The sequence below is a fragment of the Mus caroli genome, chromosome 5 (genome assembly GCF_900094665.2).
Source record: "Mus caroli chromosome 5, CAROLI_EIJ_v1.1, whole genome shotgun sequence".
Classification (NCBI taxonomy): Eukaryota; Metazoa; Chordata; class Mammalia; order Rodentia; family Muridae; genus Mus; species Mus caroli.
The window spans coordinates 59,103,242-59,128,684 of record NC_034574.1 but is presented as its reverse complement, the minus strand read 5'-3'; the positions used below and the strand labels follow the sequence as shown (position 1 = coordinate 59,128,684).

Sequence of the window (25,443 nt, the reverse complement as noted above, 5' to 3'; positions counted from 1 at the left end):
AGCAAAAATCACATTTTTATAGTACAAATAAAAACATTTTGTTTCTGATATACCATCTGAAAATCTTATAGTCTATTCTTCAACTGCTAGCTGCAATGTGGCACTTTAATGAGACAGAGGGGGAATTCAATAAAGCAGGTTCATCACCTGACCACGGAAGTCAAGCTCAAATGTGAGGACAGTGAATGAACTCCGGCATCATCTAACTGAGGTTACGAAGGCTTCAGGACACAGGTGTGTTCGAGCCTCGTTTCTCTATTCGCTTCTGTAAGGAGGCATCAAGTAATACTGTAAACTTAAATCACACTTTAAAAATAAGCACCATTAACATACATTCTACATCAACTTACTTTTGCTTTTAAATGGCACTTGGTTTTGGCCACGCAGACATTTAAGTCTGTTTTCTTTACAAGTATTTAAAAATAAGCGACACTTAAGCACGGCACAGGACATCATCAGTGTCACCTCATTGCACAATGGGAAAGCACTCAGAAAAAACAGCACACATTATTTTTGTCCATTTCTTACATTTTCTTAATTGAGAGCAGTTAAAACATTGTCAGAGCAATTTCTTGAGTTTCAAAAGTTTCCAACTGCCAGCTCAGAACTAACTAACATGTCCTTACACATGTCCTTCTAAAGCAAACAGAACTTGAATTTATAAAGAAAAAGACCAAAACAAAGGACAGGAAACCACGGCAAAGAACTGGAAGCTGTTTCTTCTCAAATCTGTTCTAATGCATAGCATTTCCGTCACAGTTCCCACTACATAATATGGATGATCCTTAAAATGTCACAGTATACAAGCAGTATGGAAATACTAATAACCAGAAGAAAACTTCAACTCAAAAATAACACCAATATATCAACAGCTAATAAATGTCAGAAAACATGCTCCAATTGTCTCACAGGATAAGCAAAAAGACTGAAAATGGCTGTGAGGCCTGGCCCTCACACTGACTGTCATGTGATTCCTATCAATTTTCTGTTTTCTGTCTCCAGTAACAGATTTTAAATGTATATAACTGCTACTAAGCTCTTCCAAGTTTTGGGGAAGAAATGCTATACTTTTAAAATGTTTTAAAATACTAGGTTTACAAAGAGCTCTTCTAACCTGGGTCATCTCTAAACCATCTTTACTTCTGACATACAAAATAGACATACAAAATTCAGAAGTGATCAAAAGAAAAATCTTTGATTGACAAAGTATCTCTACCTCTGGCTAGGACACAAGATCTAGAGGTCAGTGAGTGAAAGTTCAGGAAATGATCTTTTATAATTATAACTGCTCCGATGATACCAGATAGGAGGGCGGGGAAGGAAATTTGGGACTATAAATATATATGATGTTCAAACTTTGTGTATTTATAGTTAATAATTAAAGGACATGAAGCCAAGCATGGCAAAACATACCTATAGTCTCAGTATTTAGGAAGGTGAGGCCTGAGCTGGCTTTACTCCATCATGAAGAACCACTGCCAGACTTCCGCTTTCTGGGACTTCTAGCCACAGCCTCCAGCTGCAGGCATACTAGGACTTCGTCTCACTGCTCTCTCATTAATTAGAATCACAGTAATAATATAAATCTGTCTGAAATATTCAAATGTGTTTTTAAAACATGAAAAAATATAAAACACAGAAAATGAGTATGCAGCTGCACACACTCCAATAATTCCGGGTTGTAAATTGTCTCGGTTTTTGTATCATATTAACTTGAACACAGGAATATGCTTACTTTATTAACTACTGATTATGGTTTTTGTACTAAGTTGTAAAAGGGAACTGCTTTATTTGTAATATATATATGTATATAAAACACTTCTAAGCATTACCAAAAATGGTATGCTACACTACCGCAATTTTTAAAACAAATTATTACAAGTCTAAAAATATAAATACTTGAGTATCAGTAATCACTAACTATTTGTAGGTAACAAACATAGATTTTTGTTTTTATGGAAATAAAATTCAATGGTAAGGCTCTTTTTTAAAAGCATAATTCACAAGACGTAAAAATGTGGTTCTAACTTTTATTCCCATTAAAATGCTCTCTGGGAGCTCATTCTGTCTGTCGGAATCTTTCAGAGGAGGGCACTGCCGCATTCCTGATGAAGGTTATAAATGCAACACAATTGCTTGTGAACACCGTGTATGTTGAAAATACTCTGTATGTCCAAAGTTAGATTTATTTTAACTACTGAGTCATTCTAGAAAAACTATACTTTGCCACACTAAGTCTGTAGAAAGGAAACCAGAATTTACACACAAATAGGACATCAGCTCAAAAACACCAATGAGAGAGACTTTTCTTTCAGAAAGTTGGCTCCTTTACAAAATAAAGGTAAAAAATTCTTTCTAATTACAAGGGTTTCTTTTACAGTTATAGCAAAAATGGTTTTGCACTTAAGTCAGTAGAACTGACTCCCTGCAGCTTAGAAATGATGTCTGAGTCTAAACCAGCCATTGAGGCTCTGTGTCACTGCACAGACAGTCCAGGACTCACAGGAGACACCCAGAGCTGGCTCTCCTTCTCTGAACGCTACCTATTGTACCTATGAGACTACAAGTTACTCTCAGACCCAACCTTCCTCCCAGAAAAACATACAGACCAGCTCGGAAGGGAAGGGATGAGCAATACAGAGGAAATACAATCAAGTGTCCTCCTGTCTAACAGCAAAATCAAGTGATTTTGTGCTAAGCTCTGAAAGCAGGAAGAACTCGTTTTTGCTGCTCGCCCTCTTCCTCCACTGTTTAACGAATTCTTTGAGAGGCTCTAGGCCCACTGCCCTCACAGCCACCCTTAGGACTTTCGAAATGTGAACCATAACACAAAGGCAGTGTTTGTTGGTTGGTTGGTTGTTTCCTAACTACGATACAGCACTTAAGATTTTCAACTGCACTGGGGAGGCAGAGGCAGGCGGATTTCTGAGTTCGAGGCCAGCCTGGTCTACAAAGTGAGTTCCAGGACAACCAGGGCTGTACAGAGAACCAAAAAAAAAAAAAAAAAGATTTTAAACTGCAGGTGATACTTTTTTAATTTTTTTAGACATTTTGTAATTAATAAAAATTCCCTTTAATGTTTCAACAAGTAACGGACTGGCATTTGATCAAGTAAAAAACAAACAACCTTCCTTGGACTCTGTAAAACACTTCTCTTGTTTTACATTCCTAATAAAATACATTGGAAAATAGAACTGACTGCATTACTACAAGTAAAAACCAACGTCAGCCCACAAACCTCACGCTGCAAAGTCCAGGGCTCTAAGTTTCACTTTAGCATGACTTTCAAGCACCCTGGTTTAATTTCAGAGAACCTGTAGAAATGAGAAATGAGTTATTTAAATATAAAAATTTTAAGCTACTTTAAAAAACCTATCTGTAACCAATTTGAATTGTCTATACTTAATATTTGCTACCACTACTGGCTCCTTCATTAACATCCAGAACCCTATCTCTGTGGCAATCCCCGATTTACCATCTAAGACAGTACAACCCAAAAGCTGCAGGTTGATTATTCTACATCATAACATGATTGTCCAGAACCTCTCAGGCCTGAACTTGACCTTCATGAAGAAGACTCTGCTGTGCCAGAGAGAAGATGCTGCATTGCCTCACCTCGACAAAGTTCTAATCTAACCAACCCAACTATAAAACTAGCCCCAAAGGCTTCTAACGTTTATGTACAAAACTAACACTACTGTTCTCTAAAGGCAAACAAGTGATAGCTCACTGTGTGGCATGAAGAAGTCTTACACTAACTGCAACTGGAAGGTTCCAAGGTTAGGGGAGATTTAACGACTGGTGTTCTCAGAGAATCTCTTGAGCAGCAAAGCCTCACCCTTGGGGTTTTCCTTGTCCATTTCTATTGCTGGCTAATGACTACATTGGAAAAGGACACTCCGTACTTATCAATAAAAATCAATTGTGCACTTAACTTAGAGGACACATTAGAGATTCCATTAGAACTTCAGCTACATCCAAATTCTACCTATTTCAGCCAAAGTCCCACAAATGCACTTTTGTCTTTCAAAACCAGCAAGGCCTAGTTCTGCTCAGGAGTGCAGTAACAAAGGATTCAAAAATATCTTTTTTTTTTTTTAATTTACAATAGAAAGTCTTAGCAGATTATCCCTGAGAAAGCCATCTTTTCCTCTAGATTCTCATTACCAGACAATATAAACCTAGCAAGAAAAGCTATCCTTTAACCACCAATTTGTGACTGAAATCTGAGAGCGGAACCGAAGTGACTATCTGAACAGTTCTGACCATACTGGAGCAGAAGTCTACACTCACCTGAAGCTGTGGCTTGTGAGGTATTTAATGACAGCTGGTTTGATCCGAGCAACTCCTCCCTGGCTGTGATTTCCTCTCCCAGTAATCACCGACAGATAGGGCTTGCCACCACTCTGTTTAAATTCTGTTAAAATGGGAAATAGAACAATAAAATCAGTTTTTACATTCTTAACAGAAAATCTAACTATCAAAAGCATATGAAATTATTTTCATGATGTTCTAGAGATTTAAAACTCGGAGGGGGGGATGTTTTAAAGTACATAGAGCCTTGAAGCAGTTTATCCATCTAAAGACATGAGTGGAACTAGACTTTGAGCACACACTTGGTAGCAGGGGGCTGAGACAGAGGATGTGGAATAAGGCAGCCAGGGTTACAAGGCGACGTTGAAGTCAGTCTGAGGGACATGGTGAGACTCTGTACCAGGAGAGAAAAATAAGGCTTAACCGAGGAGAGAGATGTCCAATTTCCACAGCCTTTCTGAATAATGACAGCAATATTAGTTATATCTAAAGCTGCTGCGCATCTTACTCAGACATTGCTTTACATGACATATTTTTGTGAATTAGAATCAACCCTATTAATGAAACACACTAAAATTTTAGTATGAATCTCAGTGCTACCACAAATCAACTGTGTGTGTCTATGGGCAAATTCACTGGCTTCTTGGCGCCTGTTTCTTCACATTAAGAAAGGAGATAATAAAAGCTACTATCTTATAGATCATTTCCAGGAACAGCTAGCTATTAACAAATATACTTTTAACATGGTCTATCAAAGATAATTCATTGTTAAATTCTTCCCAGGAGAGAATTTTTTAAAATACTGAATGACACTCATCTCTTGATAATATGCTGTTGCTACTTCATATTTGACCTTGGGAAGATAGATATATAAATTCTGAGATCAATACTAGCTCTAATAGAGTAACAACAACAATAAAAACAAAGAAGTCCTATTAATAATAAAGTACTTAATGTAAAAAATTTATGTTCTCATTCATAAATAGCCTAAGGTTTTATCTTTATACTACATAAACATATACATATATTAAACATTTCAGTATACAGCTCTGGCTGACCTGGAACTCACTCTGTAGACCTGATTCTCCTCAAACCCCGAGACCCACCTGCCTCTGACTTCCAACTAGTGTTGGGACTAAAGGTGTGCCACTGCGCCCAAACGGATGCATTGTTTACGGAGCTATAAATCAAAGGTTTTTCCTTCCCTTTACTTTTCTTTGTTTACTTTTTTAAAGTAGAGTTATTTCTCCTCTCTTTCCCGCCTTTATTTTCTGACTGCATCCTCATGGTGATGTTTAACTTGTTCCTCGGTCTCCCATGAATCCTTCTAACCAATCACATCCAAACTGTTAACAAGTTTCTGGTTTATCTGAACTCGAAAGTACTTCACAGGTGTGTGTGTACTTCACTCACAAGGCACAGGGCCCAGATGTCTCTAGCCTCAATTTTGAAAATTCTTTTATACCATGACTAAAACATAATACAGGATACCCCACAGATTCCCCCTACCCAAACACTTCTATTCAGCAATTCTGCCATCTGGTGGTAAGTAGTAGACAGGTACCACAAGCAAGAACAAGATGGCTTTTTACACCTTGGGTCTGACTAAATGCTACTCTGGGCAAGCTACTGCTGGGCCACGTGCGAAAAAGCCTTAATCACAGCCACTTTGGAGGCTGAGGCAGAATCATAAGTTCAAGGTCAACCTGTGTTACAGAGTTAGGTTCAATGCCAACCTGGGCTACAGCAGCCTGGGCAACTTAGTGATATATTGTCTCTAAAACCAAAACAACTCCTTTATGATTCAGTAGGGCTTGTTGTTTGGGTTATTGTTTAGCATATCAACTGCTTCAGCTAGCAATCAACACTTGCTTCCAATACTCTCTCCAATCAAAAAGAAGCCATGTGGCAGTCAGCAGTTCAGCAGTTCCTTCCAGCCCAAGCAATCACTAATCTGCTAAGGACATTTCAGATAAAGGACACCTTTTTTATTGGCCTTCTTTTAAGTAGCACTCTTATAAATTCATCCATGTATGAGAATTTCATCTTCATGGACAACTCCATTAAATAGATCTACTACATTGTTCACACACACACGAAGGAAGGAAGGAAGGAAGGAAGGAAGGAAGGAAGGAAGGAAGGAAGGAAGGAAGGAAGGAAGGAGAGAAACATGGTTGAGCAAGGAGGCGTTATGCTAAGTGAAATTAGCCAGACTGAAAGAAAAGACTGTACAATGTCACTTACTTATGGAATCTCAAAGAGGAAACTCAGAAAGACAGTAGAGTAGCTCAGGACAAAAGAGAGGATCAACACTGGACACTGAGGGTCAAAGGCAAGCATTTCTACTGTAGGGGTGAGTATAGCACGGCGCCCATCAGTAGTGCAACACTGTGTGATTGCTAAGTCATCCTACACTACAGTCTGCTATGTTCATCCATTGTCTTAGTCACTTTTCCATTGCTGAAAGAAAGTTTACTGGGAGCTTACAGCCCATGACCATTGTGACAAGGAGCACAGCAACAGACACATGGTACTCAGTAGCTGAGAGAATACAGCATCACCCAATAGTATGAGGCAGAGAGCTAACTCAGAAGGTACTGGGCTTTTGAAGCCTCAAAGCCCATCCCCAGTGACACACCTCCTCCAATAAAGGCCCACCTCCTAATCCTTTCCAAGCAGTCCTAACAACTGGAGACTCGAACATCTGAGCTCATAGGGAGCCATTCTCACCCAAACCATCACATGCACACCCCTGTGAGGAAGGGCAATAAACTCAGCCATCTCAGGTCAGACGTCAATGGCATGCTTAGCCTCTCTGCCATGGACTCTCTTTCTGGGCTGAGCAGACAGGTTTCTATCTCCCCAGTGTCACACAACACCATTTTCCCACACCAAAATTCTAGTTTTTAGAAGCACTGGGGAACTGAACTGGAGTGATGGTTCATCATAAGAGAACTTGCTGCTCTTACATATGTCCTAGGTTCAGCTCCGCACATACAGAGACCCATACCTCCAATTCAAGATGACCCAATGTCCTCTTCTAACCAGGCATACAAATAATGCAGATATTCATACAGGCAAAATATTCACACACATAAAATAAAATAAATCTAAAATAAAATTTAAGTAGTGAGCTAGGAAGACACAGAAAACAATTTCAGCTAATACAGAATTTAAAAAAAACTGTGTGTGTGTGTGTGTGTGTGTGTGTGTGTGTGTGTGTGTGTATGACAGGTATGGTGGCCTTTTGGAAGCAGAGGCAGGCAGATCTCAGAGTTCCCGGACAGCAGAGAGTCCCGGTCTGCACAGGCAGATTCACTGTGTTCGGCAAGGTCTGTCAATGCCAATGTCATCCGCACATTCCTACCTTCTGTTTTCTGCTGTAGAACTGCTGTCAAATGTTCTATAGCTTCATCCACATGCAGCCCATGGAGGTCTAAGACGTTCTGCGGTAGCAGAGAGGCGTTGACTTTCTCAAAGATCTCCACAGCAGCGAGGTGATTGGCTTCTTTCATCTTCTGCTCATGAAGACTGCCCTTTAATCATAAACACAGCACCAACAGACACGTTTGATAATCACCACTTAAGACAGGCAAAGAAGTACACGTGCCCTAAACAAAATTCAGAACACTAAATTTAGTTCCTTGATATAATAGGCTAAAAGATGAACAAACGTTGGAGAAATTTAGTAAGTGAAGAATATGGCATTTAAACTACCCATAGTAGTACAATTAAAAAAAAATCCTCAAGCAAAATTCATAAAAGACAATATTTAGCTCAAGAAAGAACCAACATATTTAATGTTTGATTTGATTAATAAAGTGTATTCTTTGATAACCGTGGGTCTCTCAGTTTGATGGTCCCTTTAAAACAGTTTCTAGTTACCCACTGTCCAAGGACTGTTATTAGGGCTCAAAGGGCTATTCTAGTTTGACACCACCTGTTCATGACAACTGAGTTCAAGTCAATGTAAAAAGCTGGGCATATCTGTATATGCCCTAACCCAGAATCAGGGGAAGAGACAGGTAGATCCCGGAAGCTCACTGGCAAGCCAGCCTAGCTAAAAGGTTGAGCTTCCAGCTCCATACTCCCTTACTGCCTGTCTTAAGGCAATAAATGGGAATGTGAAGTGGAAGATACTTGGTATCCTCCTCTGGCCTCTGGATCTACAGGAACATGCACTCACACACTAATGCGCATGTACCAAATACATACACACACAAATAAATAAATGTTTTACTAAAAACTGTAAGACCCATGTGACTCCAGTCTAACACAGCCTTTTCTGCTTTCTTTCCTCCATGAAACTTCTATCTGTTCAAACATACTAGTGAATGATAAACTGCTCAAAAGACCATCATATTATTCAATTTAGCCTAAAGGAAAATCCAGGTTAAAAAAAAACACAATACCCCAGGCCTAGTGGTATACAGTCATATTCCCAGTAACTTGGAAAGCTACAAAACAGAATCACAAGTTCAAGGGCAGCCTGGATAATTTAGTGAGACTCAGTCTCAATATAAAAGATAACTGAGAAAGGGAGGGGAGGGGAGGGGAGGGGAAGGGAAGGGAGGGGAGGGGAGGGGAGGGGAGGCAGAAAAGCAGCTCAGTGGTAGAGCACTTGTTGGAGCATGTGTGAGAGCAAGATCACACTGAGGCCTGAAGAACAACTGTATTCATGACGCTACACAAACAAAAGCAATGACAGAAACTCAACAAAGTAGATAAAAGTTTCACAAATGTGCAGTCTTTTATATTAGGCCACTTTATATGTCACTTATATAATCTCCAAATAAAACTTCATGCATTTAAGAATACTTAAATACCACAATTGATGAACGAACTGTAACGGGTTTTTCGCTTCACCTGCTGAGCATAGAAGGTGGCCACGTTCTTCTTCCCCATGCGGTAGGCTTCCTTGGCCTTGCTGTAGCACTCCATCCTCTTCTGCTGGTGCAGGAAAGCTTCTGCCCTGTAGTCATCATACTCAGGGTACTCAAAATCCTGGAAAGATGGGTCCCCTGGGCTGTCCTCAGCCTCTTTCAGTTTCTTTGCCTAGAAGAGCATGATGCATAATACACAAAGAAAGTCTGGGATAGATGTCTTATTCTCAACGAATGTCTTCCTGTCAGAAAATGTATGCATAAACTAGGCCTGAGCCAGGCATGGTGGTACATGTCTGTAATCCTAGTATTTAGCTATCACACAAAAGCAGGAAGGTGAGGCAACTGGATGTGTTCAGTGTAATATGGTCATAAACAGACAGGAGGATCACAGCAGCCTGGCTACACAGAAATTGGAGGTTACTCTGGCCTCCATGAGACTGTTTAATCCCAGTCACTGGGAGGCAGAGATAGGTGGATCTCTGAGTTCAAAGCCTGTCTGATCTAGCCTGATCTACAGAGGGAGTTTTGGGAAGCCAGGGCTACAGAGAAACCCTATCTTGGGGGTTGGGAGGAAGCAAGCAAGGAGGAAAAGCAAATGGACAGCTAGGCTCATCTTTTTCCTCAATGTCTTCACTGTAAGCCAGGGACTTCCTACCATCAGCTTTCAGATTGTTAACATCACCACTTTTAGGAGACATAGAAATGCTCTTTACAATGATTATTTCCTTTTTGGTGGAGGAAGAAGGATGAAACAGGGTTTCTCTGTGTAGCCCTGGCTGTCCTGGAACTCACTCTGTAGACCAGGCTGGCCTCGAACTCAGAGATTCACCTGCCTCTGTTTCCTCCCTGAGTACTGGGATTAAAGAAGTGTGCCACAGAAGCCACCACCAGCTGTTCTTCAAAATTACTAAAATATAATTAGGTCATAATATCAAGCCAAAAGATAGAAGGTAGACTAGACAGCAATCCAAATGTACTCAGCACAGAAATCCGCGCTCTGGTTTGTGTTTAAACCTATGCAGTTTCAAGCCTTGGCTAGTGCTGCACTTGCCTATCTTCTCAGAGAGGCAGGGCTTCAAGCATTCATACTACCCAGGAGTATGAAGCCGGCTTGAGGTATACAATGTCTTGCTTTAAACAAACAAATAGTTTCAAGGTAGCAATGAGAAATTTCAACTTATGGTTCTTAAAAGCCAATTAAAAACAAATAACTCTAAAAAATCCGAATAACTCTTGTAGTTAGCTCGGCTGATGATAAGAGATCACCAACACCTTTCTGGGGAGCTTTCAGCCTCCTGTGTCCCATTAGTCACTGCGGTCAGCAGCTGCTTACAATAAAACCTGGACCTTCACAATCCTAGGATCATGGAGGCCAAGCAGCTGGACTGAGAACACTGTAAGCTACACATCAAGATCCTCTCTCAGAATACAGCAACAAAGTGTGCTTTTGTATGTGTGTGCACCCACATATGCATGTGATGTCACCGTTATCCAAAACAGATCCTTAAACAAGCCACTCTTATGCAAAACGTACGAGAGTGAAGATAATAATTATACAAACGTCCATATGCTTCCCATCTGAGTACTGTTTCAGACAGTACAGCCAAATACTTTTCAAACAGTGGCTCTCAGCCTGGGGGTCGCAACCCTTGAGAGCCACATACAGATATTTACATTGTGACTGATAGCATTAGGATGACTGCAGTTATTAAGTAACAACAAAATGATATTACTTGGGGTGACCACAACATGACAGCCTTTTAAAGGGTCACAGCATTGGGAAGGCTAAGAACCACTGCTTTAGAATATTAAAAAACTAATGTTTAAAAACTGAAATATAGTTATTCCTAAGTCAAGCTGTCTTTTTATTAATTCTTCTCTTCAAAGTTATTTTTTTGCAGAGAACTACTTACAAACAGCAATCTATGTCTTATCTTAAGAGAAGTATGATTTTAATTGATTTATGGAAACCTTAGCAGTATTATATGTAATACTGTATATATGTAGGTACTATAAAAACACTGTATGTATTATGTTATATATATTTCCAACTGGTAAAAATATTAAGAAAAACTAACCTTATATATAATAATAGTTATACAATCTCCTCATTAATATTTTGCTTAGACCCTGGAACTGCAAAAGTTTAAAATAACAGACATCACCATACTCTACAAAAATTATGAGTTAGGCATGGTGACCCACAACTTCAATCTCAGTACTTGAGAGATCAAGGCAAGAGGATCTCTGAGTTCAAAGCCACTCTGGTCCACACAATTCTAGGCCAGCCAGGGCTACATAGAAAAGCCCTGTCTCAAAACCAAACAGAACAACAAAGGGGGCTGTGGAGACAGTTAAGGAGACGGGTTAAGGGCATTTGCTGCTCCTGCAGAGGACTTGGGGGTCTGGTTCCCAGCACCACGTGGAATCTCACAACTTCCTGTAACTGGAAGGGATTTGAAGGGATTTGATACCTGTCTCTGGCCTCCATCAGCCCTGCACACAGAGACACATACATGAATGTAGGTAGAACACCCAAATACATAAAATAAGGCAAAAATAAGACGCTCTGATGCTGATACAAGATTACAAGTTATAACGAGTTATCCAAACACAGAACAAGGCATTTTCAAGGTAAAACAGAGTAACCACTTAGGAAAGAAGTTTTAGAGTCTAAGATCTATGACATACTAAAAACCTCTGCTGATCAATTATGTCTCATAGCTGCTGCGACTACATAGAAACAACTACATTGAGGCAGAGGCAGATGCATCTCTGAGAGCCCAGCCTGGTCTACACACAGCAAGTTCCAGGACAGCCAGGGATACACAGAGAAACCCTGCCTAAGGAAAAACAGAAAGAAAGAAAAGTCTACACAGAATCTACAAGAATTTAAATTTAGATGCTTATCACTGTATACCAATATCAAATAAGAACATATTTAGGTATAAATTCATTCTGAGTACACAGATATTTTTTAAAAGTATGTTACTGGTCAGTAAACTTTCAATCTACTCAAACTAGTAAAACAATAACCATTAAATTATTATACTCAATAAACAATCCATATTTTTATATACATTTATTTGGCAACAGAGTAAAAGATCGAATCACTCCATACCTTTTTCTCTTTTGATTTCTGTGCAGTATAAGTGTTATTCTCATTTTGATGAACACACTCTTGAGCTACAACTGTTTTCACAGGGTCTCCTTCAAGCACACAGTTTAGAAACTGTACAGTGTTTTCCAGTGAGTAGCTGTTTAAATAAATATATTTAAAGTAGATAATGTTTAAATAAATATATTTAAAGAAGTAGAGGGAAATGAGAGTTCTGTGACACGGTCACCATGAAGCATCTTTAGTACTTCCTAAGAGCACTAGCTGCTTTTGCAGAGAACACAGGCTTGGTTCCCGGCACCTACGTGACTGCTCCCAAGTGTGTGGACTCCAGTTCCAGTTCTGGAAGCATTAGGCACACATGGGGCACACATACATACACATGTGGGCAAACACTCATATCCATAAAATAATAAGTATTTTTAGTTTTAAAAAGTATCGGAAATTGGCTTAGTCTTTAGTTTTTAATACTGAAACATAACACACTCAAAGTTACCAGGTCTCAACTTTTTTAAAGATAGGTCTCAGTGCAGCCCTGGATGCTCAGGAACTTGCTACAGAGATCAAGTTGGTCTAAACTCCGAGATCTGCCTGCCCCTGCCTCCTTAATGATGTCTAATGATGAGGATCAACCCTAAGGCCTGTTCATTCCTGCCAAGCACTTTATGCCCAGGCTCAAAAATCTAACTGTCAAAAGTGGTACCAAGCTAGGCATAATGGCACACACCACAATTCTAGCTACTCAGGTAGCTGGGGCAGGAGGATCACAAGTTTAAGGCCATCATGGGCTACAGAGCAAAATCCTGTCTTAAAATAAAAATAACAGCTCAGTGATAGAGCACCTGCCTAGCATTTATTGGGTTTTGGCTTAATTGTCCATAATGAAAAACACTGGGAGGAGGAAGAGGAGGAGGAGGAGGGGGGAGGAGGAGGAGGAAGAAGAAGAAGAGGAGAAGGAAGAAGAGGAAGAATAGGAGGAAGAGGAAGAATAGGAGGAAGAGGAAGAAGAAGAGGAAGAGGAGGAAGGGAAAGAATCATGGAAGCATTTTTATTATTTTATTGTACATATATGGATATTTCACCTCCATGTATGTCTGTGTACCATGTATGCCTGGTACCCATGGAGTCCAGAAGAGGCCATCAGTTTCCCTGGAACTGGAGTTACTGACAGTTGTAAGCCACCATCGTATTAGTAATCAAACTCTGGTCCTGTGAAGTGCAGCAACTGCTCTTAAACACTTGGAAAGGTAGTAGAGGTAGCAGCAGCAGCAGCAGCAGTAAATGGGCAGGTGCAACAGCCCAACAGGTAGCCTTGCTCCCACACCTGATGACCTGAGTTTGATCCCCAGAACCCACATACTGAAAGGAGAGAGCCAAGTCTCAAGAGCTGTTCTCTGACCTCCACACTCACACCTTACTGCTTGCACACACAATGAATGAATGAATGAGTAAAAAACTCAGGTGTTTAAAAAAAACATGATGTCATGCATGGTGATGCATGCCTTTAATCCCAACACTCAGGGGGCAGAGGCAGGAGGATCTCTGTGAGTTCAAGGCCAACCTGGTCTTGAGTTCAGGATAGCCAGCACTTTGGAAAAAAACATATTAACCTAATTAAACACTACACAATGTTCACATAGGTCAAAACATTTTATCACTCATTAATGTACTCAATTTTGTGTTTTATATACAGTCAAAATTAACTTAACTAGTCCTAGATGGTAGAATACCTGGCTAACATTCAGGAAATCCTGGGTTTGATCCCTATAACTACATAAAATTGGCCATGATGGCAGATACCTGTAAGCCTAGAATTTGAGAGGTGGAAGCAGCAAGGTCAGAAGTTCAAGGTCATCATTATATACACAGCAAGTTTTGGGACAGCCCCAGCTAAATTCCTAGTACCAAATTATAGTAAGAGGCAATACTGATAACTGGATTTCTAATTTTTAAAAATTATTTATTCTAGAGATAGGCTACATAGCTCTTGCTTGTCTAGAACTTAGGGCATACCAAGCTGAGTTTCTGCCTAGTTCAGGAACATTAACTGAATGTTTCTTTTAATTGCAACATCTATACTCCATCAATCTTTTGGGGATCTATACATAGTTCCAGTTTCCTTCCAAAATCAAACATAGATAATCCAATTCCATTCTGATAGTCATACTGTAACAAACTCCACTTAACACCATGAGATTCTAATTTAAAAATATAAGTAAAACACTGTCTACCTCTCAGCTACCTGTTATCTGGATGTGTTTCCCATGGTGAGAAAGTAACAAAAAAAATTTTTTTTAAAAATTAACAAGGAATATAAGACAGTTGCTAGATATTTTCACTTTCTGAATTATATATCAAATGTATCAATTTGTTAAATGAACACTATAGATCATTTGGCAAGTGTTTCCAGGGACACTAGCCAGTCCTTTTAACACTCACTTACTTGTGATCTTTGAAAATGTCCACCAGGAAATTTTGATTAATGGCTGGAAATATTTTAAAGAGTTGCTTTTCCTTTAGTTTTGTGGCACAATCTTTTTCAAACATAAGTGTCTCCCTTTTCTAAAACAAAACAGAAATAAGATGAAAATTTGTAAGATGAAATTTATAAGCCAGACAATACTGAACCTAAACCCTACTTATTTTGTTGCAAAAAGACCAATGATTTATAAGAAATCACAAACTTTCTTCACTGATCATAGGATAAAGTCAGCAATATAAGTATTCTTACATTATTTATTTCTATCCCACTTTTGACAATAATTTGAAGATGCTGATAAACACATATAATCACATACACATACATACATACACCCAACAGTCTATTAAACAGTCCAGCTAGGATGAAGCTCCATATACAGTCAACCAATGCTTCCGTAAACATGGACCACATCAATACTGGTGTACGCTATAGCCTAAGTGTGGAGTAGACCATACCAGGCAGGTATAAATGCTATGATATTCATACAACAAATGACATAATGATGCTTTACTTGGGACATTATCAATCATTAATCAATGTAACTATTAAAAAGATAGGATACAAATAAACAAAGTCAAAAATTAGCTAGCAAGTAAAATTAAATTGCTACAAATTTAGTTCTGAGCGCCCTGAGTAGCAAAAGCAACAGGGACAGAAACATCTCAGTGCCCATGAAATAAAAATAAACCAACTGCTCAGGAGAGTAGGGCTTTTCTGGCACTGAAACCCAAAAGAAATGTCTCCCATGAGTCATACTCCCATACTCAAAACTGTATTTTCCTCAATGGGCAGAAGCTACAATGTGTAAATGTTACAAATTCAGGTTGACAGAAATCCTTAGCACTCTTAATTGTTTAAATTTTTTTCACAAATATATTTACTAGGGGGCTGGAGATATGGCTCAGAGGTTAAGAGCACTGACTGCTCTTCCAGAGCTCTTGAGTTCAATTCCCAGCAACCATATGGTGGCTCACAACCATCTGTAATGAGATCCGATGCCCTCTTCTGGTGTGTCTGAAGACAGTTACAATGTACTCATCACATATATAAAATAAATAAATAAATAAAATATTTTAAAAATATATATATATTTACTAAAAAAATAACTCTTATTCACACTCCATAAAGCTGCCTATCTAGAACTACTACTCCAGCAGAGCAGAGTTCCAAATGTTTATGATGCTTGACATAGAAGACAGAAAGGTGGAGAGTTCAAGGCCAGTCGGGATATGTATTGAAATCCAACACAGAATGGTAAAACTCTAAGTAAGAAAATAAAGTAAAGCTGTCAGACTTCCCTAAATAGTTTCCTACAACAGTTCTCTGTCCCTGCCTGTGTGGCAGAGGGGTGTGTCCTGCATGCTCCCTGTGCTGGCTCCATCACAGTCTACCTTCTTCCCTTTAAATGGTGTCTCCCCGGTGCTCTTCCTGCTATATGCCCAACAGCTCAGCTGCTAGCACACCCACTTTTTAAAAAACCTTTTATGGTGACGTTGAGGGGCTTGAACTCAAGGCCTCCCTCATGCTTGACAGAAAGTAGTCTTACTCACTGAGCCATCTCCCTGGAGTTCTTAGAGTATCTTCTTTTAAATTCTAAACTAAATCAGGAAAAAGTCTGTTAAAGTAGCTGGGTAGTGGTGACACATCCTTTTAATCCCACCACTTGAAAGGTAGAGGCAGATAAATCAGCCTGCCAGCCTGGTCTACAGGGTGAATTTCAGGATAGCCGGGACTACACAAAGAAACCCTGTCTCAACAAACAAACAAGTGGAGAAGAGGGGGGAAAGGGGAGGAGGGGTGGGGGGAGGAGAGAAGGGGAGAAAGGGAGAGAGAGGAAGAAAGGGGAAGAGGGAGGGGTTACTTCTTAAAGTAACTTTAATACTTTCTAGTGTTGACAGAATAGTTAAATAATTTTTGCTTGTGATTAAGACATTAATCTCTGAAAATAACCTTCTATAAAACTTCAAAGGCAATTAAAATAACCCTGGAACCTTCTAAATTAGAAATTTTAATAACAATCCTAGAACTATCTGTTTAAAGTTTAGTTATATTGAACCCATTTGTAGCACAAACAGCAGTAAGAAGGGAAGCTGTACAACTCTGCCCAGGAAATGACTAATGAAGTGAACACGCCACAGAGTAACAGAAACAGAGCAGGAACACCTCAGTTGCATGAGGACCTGCCTCAAAAGAAACAAAATATTTCCCATATGCTTTATAACCTGAATTAACTCCCCCACAAATAATCCTCAATACTAAGAGTCCTGGAGATCTAACAGGTCATGTTTCTAAACTACAAATTCTAACATGACTAAACTACAAACTTAGGATCTTATCATCCTGTAAGGATGACAGAACTTAAAAATACAATGCAGATATTATAACTAAATAATGTATGATAGTATCTTTAAAGATTTCATATTTTTCTATAAGTTAAAAAATTACTGAAGTAAATGTTAAAAATGACCAATGAAGCCAGTCAATGGTGGCTCAAACCTTCAATCCCAGCACACACGGTTCAAGGCCAGCCTGCTCTATAAAGTGAGTTCCAGGAAAGCCAAGGCTACACAGACTAACCCTGTCTCAAAAAGTAAACACAATAAAACCAAACAAACAAAACTACCAATGACACAACTTGATGGCCTGAAATAATTGAACCTAAATCACACATACTTAGCACGACAACTTAACACCTATCAGTGTCAACTGGAAGCAAAGCCTTGACTTCAATTCTACCTATCTTCAGTTATAATAGTTCCTTCATCCAAGCTAAATATGAGAGACACAGAATTAAATGAAAATCACATGTACGTAACATTGTATCTGTGCCAACCCATACCAAGTCATGTTTCTCCTGTAAGGCAATTTCTTCTGACATTATTTCTCGAAGTGAAACTTTTTTTGTTTGAGTGTTCCAGTGATCCAGGGTCTCAGGTGCTGCTAAAGTCTTCAATAACCTTTTGCCTGTTTTCTGAGATGATTTTTGTTCAAAATTATCAAGACCAGTATGTCCAGCCAGCAAAGGATCTACAAGAGTAATATAAAATAGTATCACGGAGTCAGCAATTAATGGACAAAGAATTAAGCATTAGTCACAAGACAAAAGAAACATGGGATTTTAAAGCCCTTTTCAGCTTATAATATGACTCTGAAATTTCAAAATGAACCTTCACATAACTACAAGCAAATATTTCATGTGAGCAACGACCTAGGGATGACTATAAATCAGCTCAATGCTTCCCATTGTCTTCCACATCACTGTGACTCCCTCCCCAACAAAACAGTTAATGCTGGGCAGTGAGCAACAGGGAGAGCTGTGCTCAGCCCCACTCTCCTACTCCGAGAACTGAGGAGAGCAACATGCTGACAAATACTGACAGACCAGAGGATACTATAAATAGCAAGTTACATTCAAAATAAACAACAAAGCATGAGGTTCACAATAACAGGAGTTAACATGTAACATAGCATCTCTAAGGGGGAGACAGGCACATCTGATAGATTCCTGTCTGTGAGGAGGGAAGAGACAGCAGCCCAGGCAGCCACAAGACCACAACAGCCCAGTCACTTCCACCCTTAGGCAGCACTCACTCTCTCTTTTTTATTAATTCTTAAAAATTTCACACCTTGAGTTTTGATCATATCCATCCTTCCCTCCCCTTCTCCTCCCAGACTGATGGATTTATGTCTTTCGTTCTCAGCCCGGGGTCCCTATTGGTGCTGCTTATACCCGTAGGTGTTTGACTGCTTCTCTCCTGAAGCTATACCGAGCACAAGTCTGAATCTTCAGCCTACAGCCTTCCCTTAGCTGCAGTGTGGAGAGCACAGAGGGGCTCAAGGTGCTCCTTCACAAAAGGAGGCCTTCTTACCAGGCCTGCCACGACAGAAACAACTGGGGACAATACTGCACTCAAGGACCTTCACGTTGACAGGATTTATCATAAAAGCAGGTTTACCTCAGTAATCTAAGACACTGATATCAATAAAGATGTGAATAATTGAGTAATAACTCTGTAATGGTATCAAGAAAATAAACCCAAAGTTTTTAAAAACCTTACAAAGAAGCACTTTGACAACATGTCAGAGCACACTTGAGATACTGCAGCAGTCACGATAAACATACAGTGCACAGCCTTATTTACCTCTAGGATTCTATTCTGCAGCTAGATGCAGAGTTAATCTTTTTTTTTTTTTCTTTTTGAGAGTGAGACAGACAGACAGACAGACAGACAGACACAGACAGAGAAAATTTATGTGTAGCTGGGCTTGGTGTGATCCCAGCACTCAAAAAGCTTGTTTAAAAAGTATTGCAAATTTAAGATCAGCCTTGGCTACAAACTGTCTTACACACAAAAAGGCAAGTTTGTTTTTGTTGTTGTTGTTTTTTTTTGGTTTTTAGAGACAGGGTTTCTCTGGGTAGCCCAGGCTGTCCTGGAGCTCACTTTGTAGACCAGGCTGGCCTCGAACTCAGAAATCCGCCTCCTCTGCCTCCCAAGTGCTGGGATTAAAGGCGTGTGCCAACACGAAAAGGCAAGTTTTTAAAAAAGGATTTCTTGGGCTGGAGAGATGGCTCAGTGGTTAAGAGCACTGACTGTTCTTCAAGAAGTCCTGAGTTCAATTCCCAGCAACCACATGGTGGCTCACACCCATCTGTCATGGGATCCAATGCCCTCTTCTGGTGTCTGAAGACAATCACAGTGTACTCACCTAAAATAAATAAATCTTTAAAAAAAAAAAAAAAGGATTTCTTGCTGGGAGGTGGCAACACACACCTTTAATTCTAGCCCTATGAAGGCAGGAGCAGGGTAATAATCTCTGTAAGTTCAAGGTCAGCCTGGTGTAAAGCAAGTTCTAAGATAGCCAACACTACACACACACACACATACATATACACACACACAGACACACACACACACACAAGATTATTTTTTCATTTGTAAATCAAAATTCTTGGGGACATAGTGAGCAAAAACACCTGCTGCCAACCCTGCCTACTGAGTTCAATCCCCAGAATCCACATGGTAGGAGACACCTGCAAACTTCCCTTTGACCTCTATACATACACCATGACATACACACTCTCCATACACACATGCACACTCATACGCACACTGTTTTTAAATCTTTGGGTAACATATTTTATGGAAGTACACTTAGAATAAATTAAAAACCAGCAGTCAACATTTCAATATCAAGGCAAATGTAAGTCAAAGATGCTCTTTACCTTGTGTGCGCTTGCCTCGAGAAACCTCCTCTTGTCTCTGTCGCTCCTGAACACAAAGGCAGGGAGCAAGGATTAGCCAGGGAGGATGCAGTGGCACAAGGCTAGAGGCTGTATCAGTTCTTCTTGTCAACTATGAACCACTACTAAAATTAAGTAAAATAGTCAAACTATATAAATACAATTACTAAAAACAGCTATGTTGGCTAGAGAGATGGCTCAGTGGTTAAAAGCATGAGCGGCTCTTCCAGAGGACCCTGGTTCAACTCCCAGCACCCAAACGGCAAACTGTCTGTAATTCCAGGGGATCTGACACTCTCATATAGATATATATGTAGGCAAAACATTATTATACATAAAAATAAAGAGTAAAAAATAAAAGGGATATCTATACACACATAAATGTGTATATGTATGTGTATATGTGTGCGTGTATATATATATATATACCCTACTTAGAGCTCTGTTTTTTAAGATTTTCAGTATTTTTAAAAATTCTGTGCATGTGTATAAATCTGTCTGCATGTATGAGTAGAATGTCATGGGGGATGGGGTCTTCATATGAGGAAGGTACCAACCATTACAGATTCTCTCCATTTCTCATGAATCACTTTAGCCAGATTCAGATCTATATGAACCACACAGTCCTCGACTGTTAGAGATCCTTGTGAAAGGAGCAAGAAGAGAGAGTATAACCATTACTCATTGCACATTTGCAGAGAGCACACTCACCTACCACATGCAGAGTAAATTTGTCACTAATTACTAACACATTTCTATTTACTGGGGATATTTTTATGTTCTATGCCATTGTTTTCATACTTAATTGATAGAAGATGCAAAACTTCATAATGAATCTATTTAAGTTATCACATGCCCCGGTAACTTAATACATTCCTCTAGCTGAGACTTCCTGGAACAGTATGCTAGGAAATTAATCCCTGACTCAATCTATCAGAAACAGCACTCAGGGACTCTTTTTTCCAAAAGTTCACTTTTGCAAATACATGTAAGATAAGTACCAGGAAAACTTGCAACATGTTCATGGATATATTGAAATTTAAAATTCTATGTAAATATCCTCTACTTCAAATTAATTGTTTTAAATCCTTTAAAAACATGTTATGTCAAAAATAAGGCACTATTTAAAATTGTGTGACATAAACAGATACATTCAGCCAACAAAAACTGCAACTGAAATAGAAACTATATGCTATTCACACACACACACACACACACACACACACACAGAGGGAGAGAGAGACAGAGAGAGAGAATTTACTTTTTCCTTACCTGAATCAATACCAACTGGGCCAAATAGCTCATTAAGTTGGAAAGCCAGCTCAGGGGGTAATGCCAGCTCCAGACAGTCTATGGTCAGAGATGTGGCTGTCACTGGTGTGGGAGTCAATACCTCAGTTTTACCCTCTTCACTAACTCCTGCTGACCAACCACTTCCTGGCATTAGATTTTTCGCCATTTCCTGTTTATCTTCATTGATAAATTCTTCCATGTTTGCAAATTTCACATAATCCTTAGGAAGATTTTCATTTTTCTTTACTTCCAAAGAGCCAGTAAGATACACATCTTCATTTAATTCAGAATTTGAAGTGCTTGTTGCAGAGTTTATAATATCAGATAAATTTAGAAATGAATGCATATTGTCTCTAGTCTCTGTCACTACTAGATTTTTTTCTATCTCACTAACATCTTTAGGGATATAAGACTGTGGAGTAAGTGAAAGAGGCTGCTTAAAGGTGTACGCGCCTGGCAGTTCAGCCTGACGGTCAGGCAGTGTCTCATTGTTACTCTTGACCTTTACAGCAGCATTGGGGAATACTCTAGTTATTAATTCAGGGTTTTCAGGATTCATAGCTCTTATCCCTTCCTGCTCGGAGGTCCCCTTTCCTGGGTTACCAGCAGACTGTGCACTGGTGTTCCGGATACCAATTCCAGGACTAAATTCTGATACAGAAGAATTAGAACCTTCTGAGGTTCCTCTGTGGCTAATAATTTCCTTCAGGTCCAAGCCCATAGAAAACGGCCCAACCTGTGACTCACTGTATGACTTGGGGGAGCTCTCAACTGCAGTGTCCTCGCACAGTTTAGTCTCAGAATCCAGCAAGAGACTTGTGGCCCAAATAATGTCTTTATTACATCTCTCATATAAATCTTTCAGGGCTTCTAAGGAAAAGGATCCGAAGAGTTTGCAAAGGATGTTAAGATTTTCAGACTCATCAGCACTGGTAAGCTCACTTTCTTCAACGAATGTACTTTTATCATGCATTACTCTGTACGGAATTGTTTCTTGAACATTTAATTTTCTATTAAGAGTGAAATCTTTGGGCTTAAACCCATCTAATCTTCCTGTCAACACTCTGACAGAATCTGAAACATTGATTTTATTCTTTTCTATTTTCCACAAGAGAGCAAAATCTTGGGGCTCGGTCTGGGTACAAGTGCCTATATCTACTCCAGAGACAATTCCAGACACCCCCATTGGAAATTCTGTTAGAGACCGGGGCCCCACTGCTCCAGGAAGAGCTGCTGCACTGCTGGGGAAGGTAAGGGGCAGTGCGTGCTGGCTGTGAGTCACTGGACTCAGGGAGGTCGGATGATGCTCAGGAGCTGTTTGACTGGGCAGCATTTCAGAACTTCGAAGGTTGGAACTCAGCGTCTTCAGTTCTTCAGGGCTTGTCCCCCAGTAGGCCTCATGTGCTGGATATAAGGGTATTTCACCCAGGTTGTCATTAGTTCCAAATTCCACGCTGGGTTCACTTAGGTCAGCTTTTGGCATTCTCGGTCTGTGCTCTCTCGGAGCTAATGAAGCAGAGGAAGGCCAGTCGCTCACAGCACTAAGTGAGGTTTGCTCAGTACTTCTGTAAGGATCATAGTGATAGCTACTGGGCACTTCTGAAAGATCATCGTTCCCATGTGAAGATCCTTGGGGCTGGACAGGATCTGTACTCACAGATATCCTAGTATCTAATACTTTGTGGGACTGCGGGAGGTTACATTTTTTGTCACTTTGTACAGATAAACCTTTTTCAGTTTTCCGGTTCCTTTTAGATCTCTGGCTAATTGTCTTATCAACTGGCCAGTCACCAACAAAATTTGATAGCTCTTGTTTGGGGATTTTTTCCAAAGATGATTTGCCTTTTTGTTTTCCAATGGTCTTTTTCTTTCCTGCCGTTCTTTCTTCCAGTACTTCAGGAGGTGAGGGGGTTTCACCTGGAAGTGTGGCTGCACTTGCAGACCCACAGGCTTCTTGATTATCGTCAGCACAGTACCCATTTGATGATGCTCCCTCCGCAGGACTCCATGCATCTGCTTCAGAATGCTCTTTTTCAGACACCATCTCTTGTTCTTTCTCACTTCTATCTGTGGCTTGACCTTTGCTTTCAGGGTTAGGAAAATAGGTGCTCGGGGCTTCCTGAAAGAAGGGGTTATGACCACCATGACTCACGTCACCCAACTCCTTTCTTCCTCTGTTTAAACCAGGACAAGGGAGTTGGGGATCACGCACAGGTAACACTGCTTGTGTGGCCACCTCAAGGGTCTTCTCTTCCGTTAACTCTGAGTGCTTCGGAGACACAGATGAGACACTGTCTTCTTTTGCAGAGCTAATAGCTTCACTGTCTCTTGGGCTACAAGACATTTCAAGTGTGGTAAGAAAGTTTGCTCACAATGTGATTAATACTATGATTTAAATTAAAGAATCATGCAGCCAGACAGCACTTAACATTTATTCAATGAAGGTTCTAATGTGCTCACAGGGGACAATACCTTGCTGGCTTCCTTCACATCCATAGCTTATATGTTACTGTGGGTCTACATTTCCTACAAAGAAAGTTTTATTTCTCAACCTGTAGGTCTCGACCTCTATCGACCCTTTCACAGGGTTACCTAAGACCATTGGGAAACATATATTTACATTACAATTCATAACAGAAGCAAAATTACTGTTATGAAGTAGCAACAAAAATAATTTTATGGTTGGGGGTAACCATATGAGATGTACTAAAAGGTAGAAGCACTAGGTAGGTTGAGAATCACCTATTTACAGGATCTCAAAGCCAATACTGTCAGAACATAGTCTGTGAATCAAGCTATGTGAGATCTCTAAGAGCTTGTGAGAATAAACAGTCTTGTGACCTCTCTTCCTCCAACACATGGACTACATATGGAATGTGCTGTTGTGCCCCTCCCACAAAAATGGGAGTGGGCTTACCCATCATGTTTCTATAATTATTATTCAAGAACAGGTTTACTCTATACAACTTGCCCCCAGAATGCCCTCAGAATATAAATTACCTGATACCCTGAATATAAGCTGGCTACTACATGAGACTCCAGTCTGCCTCATTTTTAAGCTCTGCACTCCCAGGATCAAGTTACTAACTAGAGAAGTAACATAATTTTCATGATTAAGAAAAACTAAAGAGGGCGAGAGAGATGGCTCAGTGGCTAAGTGGTTAAGAGCACTCTGACTGTTCTTCTGAAGGTCCTGAGTTCAAATCCCAGCAACGACATGGTGGCTCACAACCATCCGTAATAAGATCTGATGTCCTCTTCTGGTGCATCTGAAGACAGCTACAGTGTACTTAGATATAATATTAAATAAATCTTGAAAGAAAGAAAGAAAGAAAGAAAGAAAGAAAGAAAGAAAGAAAGAAAGAGAGAGAGAGAGAGAAAGAGAAGAGAGAGAGAGAGAGAAAGAAAGGAAAGGAAAGGAAAGGAAAGGAAAGGAAAGGAAAGGAAAGGAAAGGAAAGGAGAAGAGAAGAGAAAAAAAACTAAAGAAGCCAAGCAGTGGTGGTACAGGCCTTTAATCTCAAAACTTGGAGGCAGAGGCAGGCAGGTCTCTGTGAGTTCAAGGCCACCTGGTCTACAAAAGCAAGTTCTAGAACAGCAAGAGAGACACAGTGAAACCTTGTCTTGGAGGAAAAAAAGGGAGGGAGGGAGGGAGGGAGGGAGAGAAGAAGGAAGGAAGGAAGGAAGGAAGGAAGGAAGGAAGGAAGGAAGAAAGGGAGGGAAAGAAATTTTTTCTTTGAGGGTAGGAAGCTCTCATTTAAGATGTCATTTATTAAAAATGTTTTAAAATCATCCTGAATGCTAGTTTCCAACTCATAGTATTATCCTTTCAACTTCAACAATTTTGCCTTATTAAGTTTGTCAAGGCACCTTCCTTTATCTTAGGAATTCTCAAAGACCCAACTCTTCCATTAAGTTTTCCTAAGTTAAATCATATCTAACACTAACTGAATTCTATTCTCTATGTGAAAATTAAAGAGTACATTCACTAAAACATTTTTTTAAAAAAACTGCCAGGCGTGGTGGCACATGCCTTTAATCCCAGCACTTGGGAGGCAGAGGCAGGTGGATTTCTGAGTTCAAGGCCAGCTTGGTCTACAGAGTGAGTTC

The 25,443-nt window shown here is 39.8% G+C and overlaps 1 protein-coding gene across 1 annotated transcript in view; it reads right to left on the bottom strand.

The window, feature by feature from the left end:
• Positions 1-3,006: 3,006 nt before the first annotated feature.
• N4bp2 (NEDD4 binding protein 2) overlaps positions 3,007-25,443 on the bottom strand; it is a 62,449-nt gene continuing 40,012 nt past the window's right edge. Inside the window, exons 10-19 of the mRNA XM_029477787.1 lie at positions 21,315-23,668; positions 20,600-20,685; positions 20,025-20,070; positions 17,640-17,827; positions 14,762-14,880; positions 12,322-12,457; positions 9,181-9,369; positions 7,682-7,850; positions 4,294-4,417; positions 3,007-3,314 (exon numbers count right to left, since the gene is read on the bottom strand). Coding sequence (XP_029333647.1) covers positions 3,269-3,314; positions 4,294-4,417; positions 7,682-7,850; positions 9,181-9,369; positions 12,322-12,457; positions 14,762-14,880; positions 17,640-17,827; positions 20,025-20,070; positions 20,600-20,685; positions 21,315-23,668 — 3,457 coding nt within the window. The 3' untranslated portion in view covers positions 3,007-3,268. The remainder of the gene's footprint in view (positions 3,315-4,293; positions 4,418-7,681; positions 7,851-9,180; positions 9,370-12,321; positions 12,458-14,761; positions 14,881-17,639; positions 17,828-20,024; positions 20,071-20,599; positions 20,686-21,314; positions 23,669-25,443) is intronic.